The sequence below is a fragment of the Chironomus tepperi genome, unplaced genomic scaffold (assembly GCF_022539635.2).
Source record: "Chironomus tepperi strain 1889 unplaced genomic scaffold, CSIRO-AGI_Ctep_v1 contig_359, whole genome shotgun sequence".
NCBI lineage: Eukaryota > Metazoa > Arthropoda > Insecta > Diptera > Chironomidae > Chironomus > Chironomus tepperi.
The window spans coordinates 4,170,079-4,192,749 of record NW_027226481.1 but is presented as its reverse complement, the minus strand read 5'-3'; the positions used below and the strand labels follow the sequence as shown (position 1 = coordinate 4,192,749).

At 28.4% G+C, this 22,671-nt stretch overlaps 1 protein-coding gene across 20 annotated transcripts in view; it reads right to left on the bottom strand.

Annotated features, from left to right (window-relative positions):
- The window catches only part of br (broad-complex core protein), a 91,372-nt gene that overhangs the window by 32,524 nt on the left and 36,177 nt on the right, over positions 1 to 22,671 (bottom strand). For 13 of the 20 annotated variants that reach the window (XM_070646043.1, XM_070646044.1, XM_070646039.1 and 10 more), the window contains exon 1: positions 2,801 to 2,880. The exons of 1 other annotated variant lie outside the window; for it this stretch is intronic. In XM_070646043.1, coding sequence (XP_070502144.1) covers positions 2,801 to 2,812 — 12 coding nt within the window. In that variant the 5' untranslated portion in view covers positions 2,813 to 2,880. Of the gene's footprint in view, positions 1 to 2,800; positions 2,881 to 15,360; positions 15,694 to 19,706; positions 20,244 to 21,485; positions 21,723 to 22,507; positions 22,642 to 22,671 lie in introns of those variants that run through there. 6 more of the 20 variants (XM_070646047.1, XM_070646045.1, XM_070646046.1 and 3 more) reach the window with 6 other exon arrangements.

Below are 22,671 nucleotides of genomic sequence, written 5' to 3'. Positions count from 1 at the left end.
CAGTCAAATCAATATGAGTATACTTAAGAGTATACTCAATCAATCTAATTGATCATGCTCAATTTTATGAATTTTATTCACTAATAATTCCAAAACTCCTAAGATCTAAGATGGACAATTCCAAATCCAACGAATTTTCTCATGATATTTGCTAAAATTTTAAATTCATCTTTCAATTTTTATTTTTAGCTTTTAAATAATACCCATAATAAAATTTATATATTTTTTAACTTAATAAAATTCACCGGTAATACTTTTTAAACTCTATTATCAACGCAAATATTAATACATTGCAAAATTTGACAAACGAGAAATTCCTAAAATGTATAAAACACACCTTATCAAGCTCAATTTCCTTATCAAACCTTTCACACTATTCCATTCCTAATCTCATCATCATTCATAAGAATCTCCTCTTGTTTATATTTTCAATTCTATTTTTAAATACGAAATCTTACTTAATGTCAAAAAATAAACTTTAAAATGATAATCGGTACTTGTTTTAGAAATGTTGTGACATTAATGGTTAAGAAATCAAAGTATATAAAGCATCTGGACCCAATATGTACACATGGTCTACGTGCATTTTTAAACTATTTTTTGAAAGTATAAAGTGTTTTACAAGGAAACACTTGTGTTGTTGATATACTTTTATTCTGTGGTTCTGCGATAGTATGGAATAAAATTTGAGATTAGACTGTGAAATTTTGTTTGTAGTTGCAGTTTTTATTTTGCGCTTCTGGATTTGATAGAAAAGATTTTGGGGATTTATTTGAAGGTTATTTGGGGTATATGAAAATAAATTCAATAACATTTAAAATTTTTGGACAATTTTTTAAAAGTCTAAATTGTTATATTCATCAAAAATTTTTATTAAAAAAACAATTAAAGTCTCAAAATCTACTCAACTCAAAAGAGTCACATTTTTACAAAATGTATTACAATTAGAATCATATATAGAAATTTAGTGTGTAATAAAACGAACAACTCATGAATTCAACAAGATCATATGAATTTTTTAACAGATTTTCAAGTACACTTTTGTAGTTTTATTCGCAAAAAATTCAAATTTATTTTGATAAATTGTATTAGCGTTGTTAAATGATCGTATTACATATAACCACATGAGATATCTTCTAGTGATCTAATGTGTAGACAGGAAAGTCTGTGGTTATTATTTGAGTGCACATCTAATGCTGTGAATTGCTGTCTTGATAGAAATATTCAATTTTATATATTTAATGCCCTCAAATTAACTTAAACCAACCATTTTGCGTAAAAACTTCCGAAATTAAACCTCAAAACACCAAAATTTGCAGCAATCCAATTAAAAACCCCATAAAATTAACTCTCCCAAACTTCCTCTTAATATTTCCTTCAAGACATAATTTCCAACAGGAATTACGTCTGAATTAGTTTCAAAAATTGTATACCATAAAAACTATAAAGAAATTCTATACTTCTATTAACATCCTGATCCACTTAAGTGACACGTTAGAACTGACTGGCACGATTAGGTTTTATATTTCGTACTATTTTATTATATATATTTCATTTAACTACAGACACGAGTACTTTAGATTGTTTACGTTTTGGAAAATATAAAAATTCTCCTAAATTTGCTTACTCACAATAAAAATTCAAATGCGGAAATAATCAGAAGCTTTCTCTATATTAGAATATGATTAATTCGAAAGTATATTGCTGATAAGAATAACTATTTTACTTTGATGATCTAAATAGTAAATTGAATTTTGTAGTTTATCAGGTGTGACCTATTAATACGAATTGCAAAACATAGAAATATTACACATGTCGTCTCTAGTTTCAATGTCAATCTAGTTGTTCTTGTAAACTTTTTTTGGTATTATATGAGCAATTTCTATTTTGATTCAGTTTTAGGTTTCCAAAATAATTTTTTAAAAATTATTAAACACCCCAAAAAGTTCAAATTAAACCAAATGAATCAATCTTGTCACTCAAATGCACAAATTTTTCCAAAATAAACCTCATCAAAGTCATAGAATTGCGATTATAACAATTTTTTTTTCTACTCTCATTTAACCTTGAATTTGTTCATCACTGTCAAATTAGTTCTTTAAACTCTAGCTCAACGACAAAAACAAAATAAAAGAAAAACGAGAAGTGCAAAAATAAAGGCACACATATGCACGGGAAAGAGATGCGAATTTCAAAGTCAAGAGCGTGGCATCGTAGTGTCGTAATTAAGCACATATAATTTTTTTTTTATCTTGCGAAAATAGAAGAAGAGACAAAGTCAGTATGAGTATCGTCTATGTATCTTAATTCCTATAAATATCCATGATTTGGTGTATGCATTTGTCTATGTCGTGCTGTGAGTGAGAAGATTATAAAAGATGGGGGAAGATAGTGGATATTTTTGGGATATATCGTGTTTTAGCTTTTATATAAACTGCAAATTTGCTGACATTTTCATAAAATTTCTTCTAAAAATCACAAAACACCTCTTATAAAATTTACAATTCAGACCCCATAGAGAGAGTTAATGTACTTTTCTCTTATCATCAAGATAAGATTTTTATTAAATAAAATAAAACAAAGTAGATAAAAAATGGAGAAATATCCAGTTAGAAAGCAGTATTAATGTCAAGTTATAAATTGCACTTGCACACGCTAATTTCATCATATATCAAATGTTATTTTGCAAACAATGTTGTAATTGTAATACTGAATCCTGAAAATTTCTATTTTCTTCACGGATTTTAAAATAATTTTTCAAAAAATCTTTTAAATTTCGAATGCATCACTTTAAATTTACCAATAATTCCATTTAATGCACAACTAAAAATCACAAGAATCCTCCACATCAGAAACTCCAAAACTGAATTCTCAACTACGCGCTACTCAATTTCTTCTTCATATTCCCTACAACACAAAAAATATTTGCACAGCGAAAAATGAATCTAAATAGTCGGAAAGTGAAAGAAGAAGACAAGAATTCTATTTTTTTTTTTCAAGTGCATACCAATACATCATCAACATCTAGACACACATTACCGCATATGCGAGTGTCTTAGAAACTGCAAAGTTTCAATTTTCGTTGATTAGCCGAAAAGCCGAAAATTAATTCTTTATAAAACAAAAAAATGATTGCTCATGAAGTGCTTCTAATGTATAAAAAAATGAAGAACATGTGTAATGGACAAGAAATTATAATTCAACCTTGAATAAACTAACCGCAACTATGACGTGATCTATTTTGACTAGAGTTTTGTTCTTTTTCTGTTATATAATGACCGTCTGACTTTGAAAATTTTGTTTCATTAACATTTAGTGGGGCAATAAAGTATGGAATAGAATTAAATTTAGACAGAGATTGTCTTCTTATCCTGATAATTTGATATTTGATTATTCTCAGTCACATTTCAAGTTTTTTTTAATGCTATTGGTAATTTATCATCATGAATATGAATAATTCGCGTCGATTTAGAGAACAAAGAGTTAAATGCAAAAGGGCATTGTACAGTCGACGAGCAATGGAATTGGTTTTAATGTGAATTTTCTATACAAATTTGATTATTATCAAATAATTGAATATATTAAAACAATTAGTCTAATGAATAAATACAAATATATCATGATAAAGATAATATTTATGAATTTTTGGATTTTTGTACAATTTTAGAACTGATTTTAGTTTCAACTCACCATATTCCCTTCAAAAATATCCCTTAACCTTCTCCCTACCTAACTCACTGCACTATTAATGTCAATAATACAATCCAGACAAATCTGCGACTCATAAAGCATTTAAGGAACATCAAGAAGAAGAAAACGAGAAATATTTTTTTGTACAATAATTTATTCAATTTATCAGACAGACTAGTTTTTTTTTTGTTTTCCTTCTTATTGCTCTCCATCTCAAATACACTCATAGCTCGCACATTCATTATTATTTGCAACATTCTAATGAACAGCAATTCCCGAAAAAATAATAATAATATTAAGAATAATAAAGAACGGAATGATCCCGAACCTAACGAAAATGGCAAAAAAGAGGAGAAGACAAGAATCGCAGACGAAAAAAAAAATAAATATAAATATATGAAAAAAAAAATTGTTCGAAACGACATTCTGAGCTATTAGACACAACTAAGCAGGCTTTATATGAATAGTTTTTTGACTGTCTACTTGCTGTATAACCTTGAAACACATTTTCGACTGCAGAGTTTTACTTCTTATTCCATTCCCTCCATTCTATTCTTTACTCCAGACGGACAGAGTCTAAGAATAAGATATTCGGCCATGTGTTTATTAGCACATAGAGTGCACAGTCAATAGCTTCTATACAATCATGCAAAAAGTACGTCAATAAAAATTTCGGTTGTATAGAAGACGGACTATGAATATAATAGCAATAATAATTTTTTTTTTGCAAGTTTTTATTTAAATTGATGGAGTCTGGATGTATTTATTCATCAAGAATACATTTTAGAATGACTTTTAGATGCTCTTTCTTGTTATTCTTATTTATTGCTGCTAATCAATTTACAATATTTTTAGATCATTCTCATCATTTTGAGTGAATTGATAATTCTCATTATATGCATCTCACAGAGACCAATGACCGAAGATGTTCGAGGTTATAAATATTTAAAATACAAAAAAAATTCAAATGTAAACTTCAATGTCATTTCGGTCTTTTCTATACATGCAAAAATATGCAAAAATTTTAAACGAGGAATATTTATAGATGAAAAGAATAAGAAGGAGTTCTAAGTCATTTTGAAGGTTGGATCATTGCGTTGTTAGAAATTTTTTCTGGATGTGATTTTTTCGACATGATTTTTGCTTTTGTCAAAATGCAACAAAATTCGTCCCCTTCTAAATTTTATGTTCTAGAATAAAATGAACCAGAGAAAAATTTAAAATTTTAATTTCACAGCATCAGAAAGTCAGATTTGCAGTTTCAGTCACCGAAAACCCGGAAATGTCAGTCAAAGTTTCGTGATGTTTTTTAATGGAATTTAATCAAAGTTCGCAAGAAACATGTGACTTTATATGGTTCATTCATGAAAATAAATTTATGTAATTTCACGAGAAGTGGCTAGTATATTTTGAGAAAGCTTTTGGGTAATTTGACCATAGAGACTTCATGGAAAATCTTCAAAAAATACCTAGACAAACTTATTCAATGGAAGTTGTCCAAAACCACAAAAAATTAAAATTCAAATCACAAAAACTTCATTTTCTAAATTCAAATTCAAAAGCTTCAAAAACTGATTCCGCTATTAAAATTTATGCATTGCATTTTTTCTACCTGTAGTTTTTTATTAATTTAGTCGAAGACACTAAAAAGTAAGAAGTAAGAATTCATCAAGTTGAATGCGAATTGAATTTTTAATTAACAAAGAAATAAAAGAAAAAAAAAATTTGTTGTGTCTGGAAGCACAGATACATATGTCACGCATATCTAATACATTGACCTTCCAAAATATATATTTCGACGTCTGTCTGCATACATACATGCGTATATAGACTGATATTAGGAAACCCAAAGAATTATGTAAAAAGGTGCATGACTCACAAATCCACCACATGTGCTTCCACAAAAGAATTGTGCGACATACAGAATGAAGAAAATAAAAGAGAAAAAAAAAATACACACAGGTTGTGTGTGAAAAGGTCAAGAATGTATTTTACACACTTCTTATTATTATTCAACACCAGAACGAAAAAGAAATGGAGAAAAGAAAAGAAAATATGTAGCCGGAGGGATGCGGAATCCCAAGATATATAAAAGAATTTTCTTCTCATATGTTGATATCATTTCAAGTGATTAACATATTTTGTTTTGTCTTCAAGTGTGCCACATGTGTGTATACATAACGAGGACCATTCTCTACTATAAATGATGATCATCATCACAATAGAATTGAAATCCTTGTTTGGGGGTGTAGATTGGCAAAGAAAAAAAAATTTCAGACACATAAAAAAAATCTGTATACGTAGACATTTCAAACAATTGAGAGGAAATCTGTGCCTATCGCATATTTTCATGCCATGCCACACTTTCTATTCCATATTAAAGGGAAATGAAAACGGTCGCTCGAAAAAAAAAGTCTTTTCTTTCTTCACCACCCACACATGAACGAGAGAAAGCATCGCCCTTTTGTTGCAACAATTTTTCGTCACCTCACTCCTTCCATAAAGGCAAAACAGAACCTGCCGGTATGGTATGGGGTAAATGGAAATTGTCGACGGATGAAAAGAAGAAGATGGAAAATTTTTCACCCATCTCCATAATGCCATTTCTTACCCTTCTTAAAAGACGTTGAAGAATAAGAAGAACATCAGTGAAAAATGCTACGATGACGATGATGATGATGGTGAGAAGGAAACAGATAAAATATACATGCGAATGGTTGCGTTATATATAATTCTCACCCATTTTCTTAACTTCTTCTTCATCCCACTCCGTCTTGTTTTTATAGAATGGAAAAAAAGTTTTTTCTTCCTTTTTCCACAACAATTTCATTTTATTTTCGGAAGTGCTATTCCACTTGTCTTTTCTTTGCTTCTCTTTGATGAACAAGAAATGAGAAAATTTATTTTTTTGGAGCGAGCCACGTTGATGAACAAAAATATGAAAAATCATTGAAGAAAAACCCTTTTGTGCTCAGAAAATTTTCCTCTCTTTAAGCAAATCAACATGCCAGTCAAATTTGAGAGACTCTGGAGTGATATTTATTTCCACATCTCAAACCATAAATCCATCCGCCCATCAGTCTTTCATCCCCCCAAAATATATATAAAATTGCTCCTCCAAATACTTTTGGTGAGAAATTCTCCGGTGAGTAGGAACAAAAATATTTTGCGTACGTCACGTATATATAAGAAACAATTAAGACACAAGTCGAAAGTAAATGAAAGAATAAAAAAGGAGGTCATGGTCGATGTTTTTGTAATTGAAAATTGTGATTAGAAAAATTTTTCATTATCATCATCAAAAACCGCCTTCAAGGCAGACACTTTTTTGGCATGTAAATGTCTTTATAATGTTTGTAAGTGGAAGAAGAATGTGAGAAATTGTTTATAATCTTGGTAATTTGAGGTGGTTTATTGATGGATTGAGGGGGTTAAGCTGTGAACTTGAATATTATTTCGTGAATTGAGATTTTGGTTGTTGAAGAAATTCTCAAAAGTAAATAAAACACAATATTTAAAAGCAATTCTGATGAAATAATTCAAAACATAATTTTCTTCATTCCAAATCACAGACAACTCATAAAAATGCATGAATCATATCACGCGGCATTTTTCTCTTTATGTCAATTGACATTGATAGTACGCAAAGTCTCAGGAAATGCTATAACGGATGCAAATATAAATTAAAGCAAAAAAAAATACTTCAATTATGGCAGTCTTCGCATACTGATAACTCTAAAACATTTCATTTTGTTATTTGAGTAAACAGTAAAGAGAACCGAAACTTCTTATCAAATAAATGAAAAAATATAATAGAAGAAAACGAAGAAGTAAACTACAGAAAATAAAAGTTTCGCGCACACATTTGCAAATTAAGTCAGTAGACCGTAGCCGCATCAGAAAACTACGATAAAAGTGTATAGTTTGCCATAATGACATACATATACAATCATGCGATATGATGACAATGTCACATGTATATTTGATAGACGAAAAGTTTTAGCAAACTATTATAAAAAAATCTGTGTCTCAGTTCACTTTTTCGGTCAACATACATGCACACACGTTCTATAAAAGTCTCGACTTCTCCTTCCGTTCCTTTCTCATCACCAGCAAAACAATATGGAATAAAAAAAAAACTTTTTTTTAAGTTTCTCTTGTTATGCTTTCTCCATTTTTATGTGTACACATAACATAGACTCACATATATGTATGAGGACGTGATATGGCGATAAAGTATGCAACAGTTCAATTTTTTTTTGTTTCCTTTTTCCCTTCCTTCTTTCCTTTTCTACATAATGCTTTATACATGATGAACTTTACTTTACTTTATTTTCTTTTCCTTTTATGTACTATACGTCTCAAAAGGGACGACGCTATTTTCCGTAAGTAGATGTTTATGTCGAATAAAACACTTCATGTTATGACACTATCACCATTTTTCGGTCTATATCTTCTTTACAGCTACTCATCCCTTGTGGGAATATTATTTCTAGTTTGATGTTTGGGTTTTGTGGTTGATGTGACTGTTTTTGGGTTTTTTTGATGCATTTTTTGAGTTGCAAGGTTTAATATATTTTTGAAATTTTACCAGCAACTCCTACAACTTTCCCCCGAAATCCTCACAAGGACACATTCGTCCATAAAAAGATTTCCATCATTTCAACAAAAGTAGCATCATATTCTCCACTTTAATCATGATTTGTTTTGCTTTCTGACGAAATATCTTTCTACAAGTTTAGATGACAGAAATCAGAGCTATTTATTGTTTTCGTTATGTGATGCTCATTTGATAGGACTCTCCATACATCCATAATTTATTATTTTGAAACGTGTCGATTATATTCTCAAGTATTATTTCTTATTCGAATATTAATATCATTTGTCATAATTATGGAATATTTAGTTTTTGTGTGTGAATTATTGATAGAGAAAATGAGTGAAGTTAGGCGATGTTTATGTTTTGATTTGTTGTGGAATATTTTTGGAAATTTCTTGAAGATTTTGTGGATGGATGTAGGATGTGTCCAAGTGACAAAAATGTTCGGATGAATCTTCTAGATTGGAGTATTTCAGAATTTTCTACATAAGATATTGTGGAAGCTAATGACTTGTTATATAGTCAGAAAGTATTGTCAATCAAAATTGCATCATTATTCAGTACAAAATTGAACATTACAAGATAAAATTCATCATAATCCATTCAATAATAACTCGATTTCAAAGAAAAATTTATTAAATAATCCACAGATTTAACTTTTCCTAACCGCATCGCAATAATCATCCCACATGAAATTCCATAACATCTCATCCTGATTATTATGACAGAAAGTTTTTTCTAAAATTATCAATTTAATAATACATCATTACAGACAATCAATGAAAATTATGTCACATTAGATAATGCTGCAAGATGATAAAACAGTCACAATACTCGCAAAGTCAACAAAAATAGCACAAAGATGCCACCACAAGGTGATGTAAATAAATTAAAGTGAAAAGAATATTACAAAACCTGTCGTTACACAAAGGAGGTAATAAGATATAACAATATAAATAATTTGTCATAATCTTTTGAAGTCTGTGATAAATATTTTAATAGTTAATAATGTTAAGCTGTTGTTAATTAAGAAGTGCATGACTTTCATCATATTTCACGTTGTTTGCTCTATTTACAAAGAACATTGTTCCTTATACCGGATGACAAATGAATGTCAACGCATAGAGGAATTTTTTTATGTACTTGCGCTGCAAAACTGTCGTTCAAAACAAATTTTTTTATCCCATTCCTGAATGAAATATGAACAAATACGATTTAGTGTAGAAAAACATAGTTTTTCGAGCATATTTTCTCAAGCGAATGTTTGTTGAAAAAAGCACGAGAATGAGAAAACGAGCATGGCACGATAACACACAGAATATATGCTGCTTTTTTTATCGTTTTTTATAGAGAAGTAAAGCATCTCTCCATGTGCATAGTGTGCATATATACCAACAATTTTCATTCATTGCACATTCAAATGCTCTTTTCCTGCTCCACCTCCTCCTCACTCAACAGAAATAACATGTACATAAGAGCAAAACCGACTGAATGCATTCAACGACTATGACCTTCACCTTAACCTAGTGACAATCTCTCGGACGAGCGGTCGATTGCCTCTGCTGATTTTTCTACACACATGATGTGCTGTGTGTTATTTTCAAACAAAAATAAATATATATGTAACAAATATTCTCTCTCTTTTTCTACACGGCTAATACAAAACACATTCTTTATTCTTTCATAATAATCATCACGTCTATAAATACAAATATACATATTAGCGGTCGGTCGCGTTCACTTTTATTTCAGTGTATGTTAGAAAATGCACACGAAAAAATTCGCGCATACAATACAATAAAAAAAATATTTCTAATGATATACACTTTTTTTTTTGGTTGAAGCGAATGGATAAGGAAGAAGAAAACTGCATACATATAGCATGTAAAGTCGACAATAGTCGGCAAATTTCGCACTGCCAGACTATTTTTAATAATAATGCTATTATTCGCAATTGCTAAGGCTGAAAAATCTATCTACTTTGTGTGAGTAGATTTGTTGATATTTCAAAGCACAAATATGAATTTTTCTCTATTTCTATTGAACAAGGAACAAAAAAAATTATAGAGCAAGTTTTGTGTGTTCGAAATGGAAAGTGAAAATTTTTTTCTTCTTCTTTTTCTAATATTATAAATAAAAAGATTTTTTTTTTTTGTAGTTTTTCATGCTGACGTCGGTATCATCAAATTCTTTTAAAATTTACTGACGTCTGACTATTTTGATTCTATTTTTAGAGCTCACATATGGCAAATTAAATTTATTGAGAGTGCTGGCGCTATTCAGAGCGAGTTTTTTTTTGTTTTGTTTGTTGCTTTGATAACCGGCAAAATTATAATTGTTATGAAATGATTTTTTTCACTCGTGGAATGAAAGATGATCAGATGATGTTTTGGGTCTGTTTAACCTTGATTATGAATATTTTGGATTTTTGAGATTAACATTTTTTGGGTGAGATGAAATAATTGAGATGAAGGGGTATGATGAGAGAGTTTTGTAGATGGGCTTTAATCATTGAGTATATTTGAGAATTTTACACTCAACATTGAATGTTTTTAAAAATTTCATATCTAATCCAATTTATACTAGATTACACCAAGCATTACTTTTGCAAAATAGTCACCTAAAGATGTTTGAAAATGATTGTACAATAAAATTTATACCACACCCCCCAATTATTAAGTCTTATCTATTTCAATTTCCCTTTTACCTAATTGAATTTGCGTCAATTTAAATTAATATCATGGCTTTAGATTGTAGATTGCATTCCTTGAAATTCCACCAAAAAATAAATCAATTCATCTATAAATGAAATTTAGACGTGCAACACTTGAAATTTACCCAACTTGAAACTAAAATCAATTGACCTGAACGTCATAACTTAGCTTATGACGTTGTACTGATAAAATTATCAATTTTCCTAGAAATTCGCTCGCGAATTTATTTAGCGTTTTTGAAGCAAGTTTTTTTTTCTTCTTTTTATTTGCTTGTTCTTTTTATAAAAGTTTCATTGATAAGAAAATGAAGAAATTCACTTTTTTAAGTGATAGATAGTTGCCGTGTGTTTTGAAAGCCTTGCATTTAATGTCTTAATTACAGCCTAAAGATAGCAAAAAATGTTCTATGATTGGCCATTAGTTTTGTAGCTTGTTTTTTGTGTCTATTTCAAGTCAAACAGTTGGTAAATTTTGATATATTGCGACGTTTGCAAAATTTCTGTTGCCAAAATTTTTATTTTTTTTCGCAAAATTTTAACTTCACCCTGAACTAATAAATAACTGCGTCTTTCTAATAACAGAAATAGAAATCATCCTCATATTTTTAGAATTTTCAACACCCAAAAAATATTAAACGATTGCGAAATTTTTTTTCCCACGTTAAAGAGGCTCAAAAAAAGTAGTCATTAGACGATGCGACTGGTTGGATCTCCTGTTCTTCATGTCTGTAGTAAAATTTTTGATGTGAATGAAGATAGAAGACTGCCTTAGGGAAGGCATTTATGTTGCAACATAACTGCAGAAAATATAATAATAATCTCTTTATCTTCAATCTGTTTTATGATGTTTTTTGTGTGTTTGGCAATTAGGTAAGTTAGATTGTTTGGTGTAGAATTGGAGAATTAATAAGAAGAAACAGAATGGATGGGAAATATTGCGTTAAGTGCAAGATGAAATGGTTTGCTTCTTTATTAGTAATTTTTATTACATTTGTAGAAATTATTGCCAATTTTACAGTCAAAACTACATGAAAAAAATGCAATTTTTGAAGTTTTCCTCGCAATTTCTACCTTAATGATCCCCAACCCTAGTCCATCCCATCATAAAATTAGCCTTTCCTAATTTCAATCCAAAAGCAATCCCATCGGACATACAGCAACAAAAAAATCCATTTTTATTCCCAATTCCCATTCTAATTCTCTCAACATATTCATTTTTTAGCTCAAAAAAATGCAGCCAAATAGAAAAAAAAATCGTTTTTCTGCTATTAAATGCTGGAAGTTATGAATTATCTACAATATGTATAATTTCTTTCACATTGTAATTTCTCATTTTTCAGCTTTTTTTGTGTGTTTGCGATGAAAAAAATTAACATAGCAGTCAGACAGGGGCATTAAAGTGAAGTTTAGAATAGTTTTTTTCAGAATATTTATTTCACGTTCCTTCATACTTTATTTTTACATTATTCGATGTTTCTCTTTTTTACAATAAAAAAATGCACAAAATAAAGTCGACTCGAATGACATAAATCAGGAAGACTCTCAAATGTCTTATGAGAAAGTTCTGCATAGAAGTTTTTTTTTTATTTCTACTACAATGTAATTAAATAATCACAAGCTATATGGCATAAAATAGCGACTCAAGTTTTCTATAAATTTTATTATAAATTTTTTTGTTCCCAAATGAAGTAAAATTTCGCGTTTTCACTCATTTTTCATGCAAATCATTTTCTGTTGGAAAACGAAAAAAAAAAGAAAGGAAAGAAAAGTTTAATTGATGTTAAAAAAATTACTTTATCTGCATTAAGGCAGCAGAGAGGAAAAAAAGAAGGGCATAGAAGTACAGAAAAAAAGCGGGTCGTAAATTTTACGTAAAAATGGCATATCATGCAGCAAAATTACAATTTTTTTTTCAACTACCTCCCCCCAATCTCACTCGTTCTCGCTCTGAAACAACGAGACGTGGAAAATTGGCTGTAATAATATTTTTTTTTTTTCGCTTTTCTTCTCTATCCACCCATACCAGGGCTGTTTTTGTTCTTCATACAATTGTTTATGCCTTATGAAAATTGCTTTGTTGTGTGTTTAAATTTTAGCGACTATATAAGTTATGTTTGGGCATTTAAAAATGAGACTGGGTGAATATAATATAAATATAAAGGAATTTGTTGCCTTTTTTCGGGTGTCCCTTGGGGTGAATTTTGTGTGGAATTGGGTGATTCAGCGAAATTTTGTGGACTTTTGGTGATCAAGAAGCTTCTAAAGGTATAACTAATGTTTGCTTAGGTCTCTTATGATAATATATTAAGTACAATTTGAAAACCCATATCAGCAATGACTCAAAAGCTCAAAAACCCCTATTTCATGAAATTTCCCACAAAATCCTTACAAGGACATCAAAAAATGCATTTCAAAAAAATGTATATTCCTTTATTTAGGCACTAAAATTAAGTACAATTTGCCAAGTGACTTTAATTTTATAAAATATTCATTCTTATATCTCATAGGCATTATTTTTCAAGCGTCTCACCTCCGTACAAAAGACAAGCAAAAAATAGTCTAAATGAAAAAGAGAAAATTATGCCTTAAGGATTCATCAAACATTTGGACATGACAACTGCTACCGATTGTCTCGCTGATTATCTACACTCATTCATCAATTTTTTTTATTTTATTTTTCCTCATTTTCTTCTTCTACATTGTCGTTATTTGTTGTTGCTGCTGGTTTTTACCTTGTCAGTTTCCGAATATATTTTTCATTAAATAAAATTATAAGCTACCGAAAATTTCTGTTCATTCTCTCTTGCCTTCTAAATTTTAAAATAGTTTTAGTGTGCAAATCGCGTGATCAAATATTTGATAAGTTTAAATAAACATGCATTCATAGCTCTATAAATTCGGATGGGATTATTATACTCTGCAAAATAAAAATTCTATATGTATTTTTAAAAGAGATTATTTGACTATGATTATTCAATTTTTGTGTCGATTTTTAATACACTGACTGACTATTAGATTTGTACATCACTTATTGAAACGGAAAGAAATTTTCTGCTGTACTTTTTTTTTGCTATTTAATCCAAACATGAAGTGTATGTCGAGCAATTGTGAATTGATTTCAATGATTTCTAGGTGGAAATGGATTTTTGTATAGTTTGGGGGTGTTGGCTAATTTTGACAATTTTAGTAGCTAATATTCCAACCAAAAGTAATCTCAAACTTTTACATAAACATTCAACTTCCAAGAAAAATCTCCCAAAAACTCAACAAATTCCCCAATTAATACTCAATTAAAATGCTCACAGTTTGATACATACTGCTCATTTTATAATGCCAAATGTTAAATAATTTCATCATCGAGGAAGAGAAAAAACGTTTCCCAGAAAAGAGGAACTTAGTGGAATTTTATCGTTTGAGATAGACAAGGTGGAACCATTCATAACAACCATTAATTTATGAAAACTTTTGAGAAAAAGTGGGAAATTTCATGACTAGATAAACTTAGATGAGGAAAGTCAAGAAAAATTTTCTGCATTTTTCTTCGGAATTTCCCAAACTTCTTAGTTTTGCAAAATAAAGCAGATTTGGATGAAGCAACTGAATTAAAAATAACAGTGATGAAGGCATAGAAGTTTAGATTGTACTATATTGAGTCATGGGAAAATTTTAAGATTATAACTATGTTCTTCTATTCGTTCTGATTAAAATATTCTTTTTTTTAAAGTAATTGTTTGTATAAATTTAAGGTGAATTTTTAAAAAAGTAATATATTTATTATCAATTTTGTGAGGTTGAATCTTAAAACTTTTAAGGACTAAATAAATAAAATTAAGGACAAAAACCTTATCAAATTCTGCTTTGTAACCAAAAAACCCATTTTTAAATAAATTAAAAAATAATTTTAATCTTGCACATGCATATAAAAAAATTATCTTTAAATTGCTATCGGCAAGTCTCTTTTGATGTTTGTAATTATATTTCTATTCAAAGCAACTAAAAAATTTGCCGTCATTTTTTGCAAGTCTAATAAATCTTTTGAAGAATTTACTTCGCATAACAATAACCACCTACAATGATTTTGACTTATTTCTTGCGAAACTAGAGCTAATCATCACAATAAACATCACAAAATCCAAGAAGAAGTCAAGAAAAAATTTAGACTATTTTTTTCTTCATAGAAAAGAGGAACAATAAAAAAAATTATTGAAAATCTCTCAGAGCAGATGAAACTAAAAAGTATTTGAAAGATGAACCTTACTGATCAAATGATCATGATGAGAAAATGATTTTATTTAGAAAATAAACGCGTGTCATAGATGAAATTTTTTAGAAAAACATGTCTTATCTATTTACTCACTATTTACGTCAGTTGAATTTGAATATCAAGATGTGAAGAGAAGAAATTATTTTTTTTCCTCTAATTTATCTTCTAGAGCTACTTCTATTTGCACTCACAAGACGCTCTCAAGTGTTTATAAGTTAGATATATAAATAATTACCACATAAGAATTGGCAAAAAGGCCACTTCTTCTCCTCTCCTTAGCACAAAAAAATATTATTATTATTATTGAGAAAATCAAATTGATGTGACAGATGCTTTCAATGTCACAATAGAAACAATCAATCGATTGGATGATAAATATTCATTGTTACAAAAAAAAGAAATAATAATGCACACCACTATCTAACTATATAGCACGCGAAAAACTGAGATTCTTGTGCTATTTTGCGAATTTGACTCTTTTTCGCGATAAAATAGCAATGAAATTTTGTTTCGCGGCTTGTTGATAAGACTAAACACACAAAAAAAAATTGTATATATTTTTTTGTTCTTGTGCACAACTATAAAAAAAATTAGTAGTAGGCAAAATAAGAAGAAGAAGGAGTAATTATACACGAAAAAAAATATTTTTTTTCCGTTTCTATGTGCGTATGTGTAGTTGAGAATGAAAGATATAGTCCAAAAATAATCTCTCGACTGCACAACTATGTGCCACAAAAAATTCATAATCATTGAAAAGAAAATGAGATTCGCGAAAAGGATTCGATGAGAGATTAAGGCGCTGTTTTTGAATAAAGATTGGTGGACTTTTTGGGATTTTGAAGTTTGTTGTTGTTTTGAGTTTTAATGAATTTGTTTGAAATTTGAAACTATTTTGAAGAATTCAAAATTTTGTAAAATTTTGGATTTAAAATTCGACAAATTTTGGTATCAAAATTGGACCTAGTTTGACATACCCCAGCCGAAAGCCTACCTCAATTTAGAATTATTCATCAGTGAGTCATTCGACATCATGAAGAGAATTCCAAGAAATTCCCATAAATCTCCCCAAACTGCTGCATCCCTAGCAACAACATCACACTAAAAAAGATGCGCTTTTAAATATTTTAGACAGAAAAAGAAAGATAAAAAATTTTCGCGTGTGGAAATTTTCCTAAAATCTTATTTTTCTTCCTCTCACTTTCAAATATGTTTTTTTTTTTTTGCTACACTAAAAAACTTGCGGATTTTAAATTAAATTCAATGTCAACATTTCTTCTTTCTAATTTTAAAATAGAATGATCACTTTCATTTTCATCTTTGCTTCTCTTTTCTTCGTCTTCGTGTAGCATTTTTTTCCAACCGATAAATGCAAAGATTTCTTCTTTCTGTCATCAAAAAATCCCTCTTCTACTTGGTTCTTCTTCTTGTCATTTTTCTGCGCTTCTTTATTTATATTTCAATTTTTTTTTCTATTTCATCCACACACAAGCATGAACAAAAAAACTGAAATACATTGATGTGACATTGAAAATGCGAGTCAGTTCTTATAAATACATTGAAACCGCTAATCTTTATTTTGGAGAAGCAGTCGGAATCGCGAAAATAGAAGAAATAAGCAAAAATGCAAGTTTACTTCATAAAAAAGAATCTACACTTCTTATTCTTATTCTATCCTCGACCGTCTGCGTCTCGAATTTATTCTTGTTCTTATTATTATAGCCATTGAATAATTTGTATGTATTCTAGAATTCGCGCAATAGACGAAAGGCACTAATAATTGAATTGATGAATGCAACAAAGACGAGGCTTTATAAGATTATTTCTTGACATGTTCGTCCTGTCTCTCTCACACGATCGTCTAATTTTATTCTTGAAATAATATTATATTTCGCTCAAAATGAGTTTTTTTCAGGGTCATCTACGGAACTATTTTATTTTTCGCTGACTTTTTTTTCGTGCTGATGATAACATAGAAATTTTTTTTCTCACATTTGAAATAAATCATTTGAAGAGTAAATAGGTTTTTGGTAAGTTTTAAGAGGATTTTTGTATAGTTTATTGGTGGTTTTAGGCGCATTTTAATGATTTTATATGAATTGATTTTAAATTGATTAAATTTTAGATTTTAAAAGATTCAGATAATATTCAAAAGAGTTGAATACAAAATTGCATTTTTTGACAAATTTCAGTAAAAGCTCTAAAATTGAACAACACTAAAAACCAATTTCACAAAACAAATTTTTATCGCTAATTCCCAATTTTATTGCCCTAAAAATCTAATCAAAAAGCCGCAATAAAACCCCATACCGACATAGTTTTAACTAGAATCACCCATTGTCTACAAAATTCTCGTACTCAAAACAGAGAGACATCGCTCTCTTTTATTTTTTTTATGATTCATGAAGTTTTTAAAAATATTCTTTGATACTAATCGCAAATAATACCAAAAAAAAAAGTTTTTTCATTAAATTTGTCACGTATTAAGTTATTTTAAAAAAAAAGTTTTTTAATTTTCTAAAGTATATTTTTTGTTGTTTTGAAATTTCAATTTCTAGGCATAAAAAGAAGAATAAATGTACTCTCAGCGGGATGACGATCATGATATACACATATGTATGCAAAAATGAATTGATTTCATAGCAGACACAAATGCCGGCTTTTTCGTGCATTTTTATTGTATTTTAAAATTTATTTCCGTAATTTTTCATTTTTGTGATAAAATTGACCTTAATTTGAATAAAATTTTTATTGCTTTTCGTTCCTATAATTTACTTTTTTGGATGCTAGTGACTGTGTGAATCTTTAAGGTTGTCAAGGATAGATGCAAGGTTGCAAAATAAAATAGATTTTTACGGTCTGTCTGAAAATTATTTCTTAGAAGTTGATGCATGGCCGACTTTCGGTTGAAGTGGGTTAATAAGATTTTTGGGTATTGTGTCTGACTTTTTTTGAAAAAAGGTGATTCTTTTTCTATTTTTGAATATTAAGAGGTAGATGCATAAATCTTATTTTTTCATATTTGATGCATCGATAGCCTGAAATTTGATTTTCTTAGTAACTCAGTTTAGACATTTAGGACTAAAACTTTTATGATGTACCCAAAATAGCATTCATATGAATTGAAAATGAACAATTTCGTCATCTCAAGAGCAAATATCATTAGGTTAAAGTTAATACATTCTAATCTTATCGTTCTTTATCAATACATTCATAAACACTTTAAATTTCATATTAAAAATTGGCCTTAATCGTTTTTCACACAACTAAAAAGTTTGGAAATTCAAAAGTCTCAAATTTTTGTTCATGTTCAATCATGAATTTACATTGTAGTACATAATAATTCAAATGTATCATAAACATTTCAAACTTTGGAGTTCCTTTCAAAAAAATATAGTTCTTAAATTTCGATTTAAGACAAAAGAAACAAAATGTTTTGTAACAAAAGATGTCAAAATTCAAGAAAAAAAAAATTGCATGCGATATTGTAACTTTTTTCAGTTTTTATATCGAATTACATAAAATTTCATGAGATTTTTTCGATAGAAAATTTGATTGAAAAATGAAAGAATGTTTCAAGTTGAAAGTTTTTGAGGGTTTTTAATTATGAAAACTGAATTAACAAAACTTAATTTTGGTAATTCAATGCCAAAAAAAATAATCAAAATTTAATATAAAAAGGTTATTTCTATATTAATAAATATTCCTCACAAATCACAAGAAATGACATTTAAAATTTCAATTTTATATTCTAATTTAAATAAACATTTTAAAAAACATTTCATCATTATTAGGTTTATTTCGCAAAACATCTCAAAATCAATCTAGCTTCTCTCACAGAAAAAAACTTTACCATACTCAAGAAACTTTTTATCAACAAAAGAACTTTCTATTGCTTATTAAAATTATCAAGATGAGAGAAAGAAAAAACAGCAACATTAAGACGCATTAAAATTCATTAGAAATTATTTATAGATTGTTTATATAATTATTCTTCTTTATCAATAAATTTTTTTAATTCGTCATTCAGCAACCATTAAGTCGCCAAAACTGTTGTGTTTACATGATTTTGATTAGAATGTTTTGAATTTTTCTTAATATTTGAATCGTTTTGTTTATTAATGTGTGAGAAAATGGCTAAAGCTAAATCGAGTATTAGCCACTGCAATGTAGATTAAGCAAAGATTTATTCAGTTGCATTGACTTTAAATAAGTCAAATATTATCAATTAAAAGTGCAACAAACCTCATCAAAATTGCATTTAACACCTCATTTAAAAGTTTAAATTTCTCCATAAATAAACATTTTAATCAAAAATATTGTAAACAGCTCAATTAAAGAATTTATTTTAATTAAAGACATTCTTTCAATTTTTTTATCAATTTTAAATTTTTAAATGTCCTTTGGAATGAATTTTAAAAATATCTCTAAAGAATATTTACCTTCCAAGAATTTGTCTGCTTGTTGCTAACAGTAATACAACTCCCGTCTAGCAAGACCAGAAATAAAACTTTCTTTTTTTCTTTTGACAACAAATAAATTCGATGAGATTTTCCTGAGTTTCTTCAATCAGAACTGTTTATTTTAAAATTTTTCGTCTAATTTTGTCGATTATTGAAAAGTTTTGTGACAAAATGACTATTCAATTCGTCCATTTTCATGGTTTTGAGGAAAGTAGAACGAAGGGCCTCAAAAGTTAGTTTTGTTTATATTATATTTATTTGCTACACCTATAAACTATCAATGACGTTCAAATCACGATACAGCCGAAATAAAAGTTAAATTTTTTTGTATTGTGGATAAATCACACGTTTAACAAATAAATTAGGTTTTTATTAGTTTTTGACTTAAGTTTTTCTCTTTGTTTCCTTTTTTTGCACTTTTTTTTACAACTTTTTAAATATTTTTTTATTGAGATATAAATTTTTACTTCATTTTAAACAGCACAAGTATTATAATTTTTTTAAATTCACTCATCACTAGAAGAAGAAAGAAAAAAATCCAACAAGAAATGTTAAAAAATGATATTATATACATAAGCATAGAGAATCTCGAGAATCACATGAGAAAAGTGCACATTGTAGAAATGAAAATGAAATTTTTTTTTTCTTTCCTCGCCTCGCTCTCTATGTGTTTTTCCTCCCCTGCTGCAGGAAAGGAATATATTCAGTGTGTACTCTATATATAGCAAGAAAAGTGCATATGGGATGAAGCACAGCTGAAGAAAGTGAAAGTATGTAGTTATTATATGCAAAAAGGGAAATATTTTTTTGCTTTCTTTTTGGTTTTGAATTTTTAAAGACTTTTGTGGAATCTTTGAAGGAAATTGATGAATTTTTAAAGTGTTTTTGAGTAATTCATGAGAATTTTTTGTGGATCCTAAAGGAGATTGAAAAGGGATCTGCTGAATGTTTTAGGATTTTGCTAGAAATTTTGTGAACTTTCTTATATTTTTGAAATATTTTTTACAAAAACTCCTTGAATTTTTCTTTTTAGAATTTTTAACATTTTAAAAAAAAAACCAAACTTTTGACAACAAATGACAACTTGAAACAATTTGTAAATAGCCACACGTCTACCGTCACAAACTAAACTGTCTTAACTAGCTCGATAATTTAAGTGAAAGTTTTCAGAACCGGCCATAAATTTTTATTAGTCTCACGACTTTGTCTTTCAGAAAAATATTGTAAATTAATTTTTATAGTTTTCTTGTTAAAAAAGTTCAAAGAATTTTTCGGGAAAATTTTAAAAATCTTGACAAATTTCATGAATTATTGAAATTTATTGAGCAATTTATTGTTTAGTTTTTAAATTTATTAGGTGAGATTAGATTTGAAACTGGACTTTAATATTTTTTGCTTTGACTTAATTTGATTGATAAGGAAAATAATGAAATTTGTTAAGGTGAGTTAAGGTTTTAACAATTTATTTTTATTTGCTATATTTTAAAATTATTTGCTCATTTGAAAAACATTTGAAAATAAAAAATATTCTCCGAACTCAGCATGACTAATTTTTTAGTGAGAAATTTTTAAGTCAAAAAGTTAAAACATTAGAAAAACTTATAAAATTCTTCGGAAAATTTTAAAAATATTCAAGTAAATATTTTTCTATTTTTAAGGAAGATTTTTAAATGAACACATAGAAAGAGATTTTCCAGAACTTCTTCAATTTAAAATTTAATCAAAAGCAAAAAAATTTTTAAAAAAGTTAAAATTTACTTTTTAAATCTCTTTTTGTCAAGGAACCAACTAAAAACTTTTCTCAATATTTTCCACTTCACTTTTTTACCATCTCAAATCTCGAATGTCAAGACAATCTCGAATGAATGATTTAAAAAAAAATCTCAGTTAAAACCCGGCAAAACTCAAAAACAAAAAAAAAATGTTCTTCATTTATTTTGTGTCCTAAGACTGCACACTAAATGCACCATGAATTGCTTTTTTAATCTATCGCTGATGAATAGCGGGGCTAAACTAAGAAAAAAAATTATATTGCCGATGTGTGAATACACTTCGTCGTGGCCAAAAAAAAAATATTGTATACATATATTTTTTTTCTGTTCAAAAGGATGGAGTTTTTGTTATAAAAAGAATTCTTATTTTTTTTTTCTCCGTATCACACTAATGTACATGTTTGCGTTGTATATTGTCGAAAAAAAAAATTGAGAGACATGGCACACAGGCAAAAAAATTATATATGTTATTTTCTTTATTTCAGTATGTATAGTTTAAGTAAGCACACATCATATGGTTTGATGATAGTATAGTTTTTATTTTCGTTCACAGTCAATTCTTTTTTTTTTGGGAACTGCAGAAGAATATTTTGAAAGAAAATTTTCACATGTGTTTGCGATGAAAAAGGAATAAAATGCACTTTCCAGTTGTAATTCTCGATTTTCTTATGCAGAATGTTTTTTTTATTTATTTTTTGTTGTTTTGATAAAGTTCATTTGAGTTTTTCTGAGAGAAAAATATTCTCATGCTCTGTCCATATTTTCTCCGTCAAAAAATATATTCAACAACTGTCAATATTATTTTTTTATTTATTTATTTACAATTAAGAACCTTTTTTTAAAAAAAATTAATTTTTTTTCTAATCACCAAAAAAGATAATTTTTTTTCACAAATAATTTTGCACACACTTCCTTCAACTAGATAGAATTATTATCCAAAATAAACGAGAGTAAATGAGAGATGCGTTGTAATGAACTGAAAGTCAAGTGTATGACTAAGTCACTCACTGCCACTGCTATTTCCTAAAATATGATTTCTTTCCTTTTATTTTTTTTTTGCCTCCTTTTTTTTCACAGACTAATAATATCGTTAAAAAAACTATATGTATGTATGACCGCTTTGGCGGTTAGAAATCTTGTGCTGATTCTGCTGTGCTCCGAATGAAAAAAAA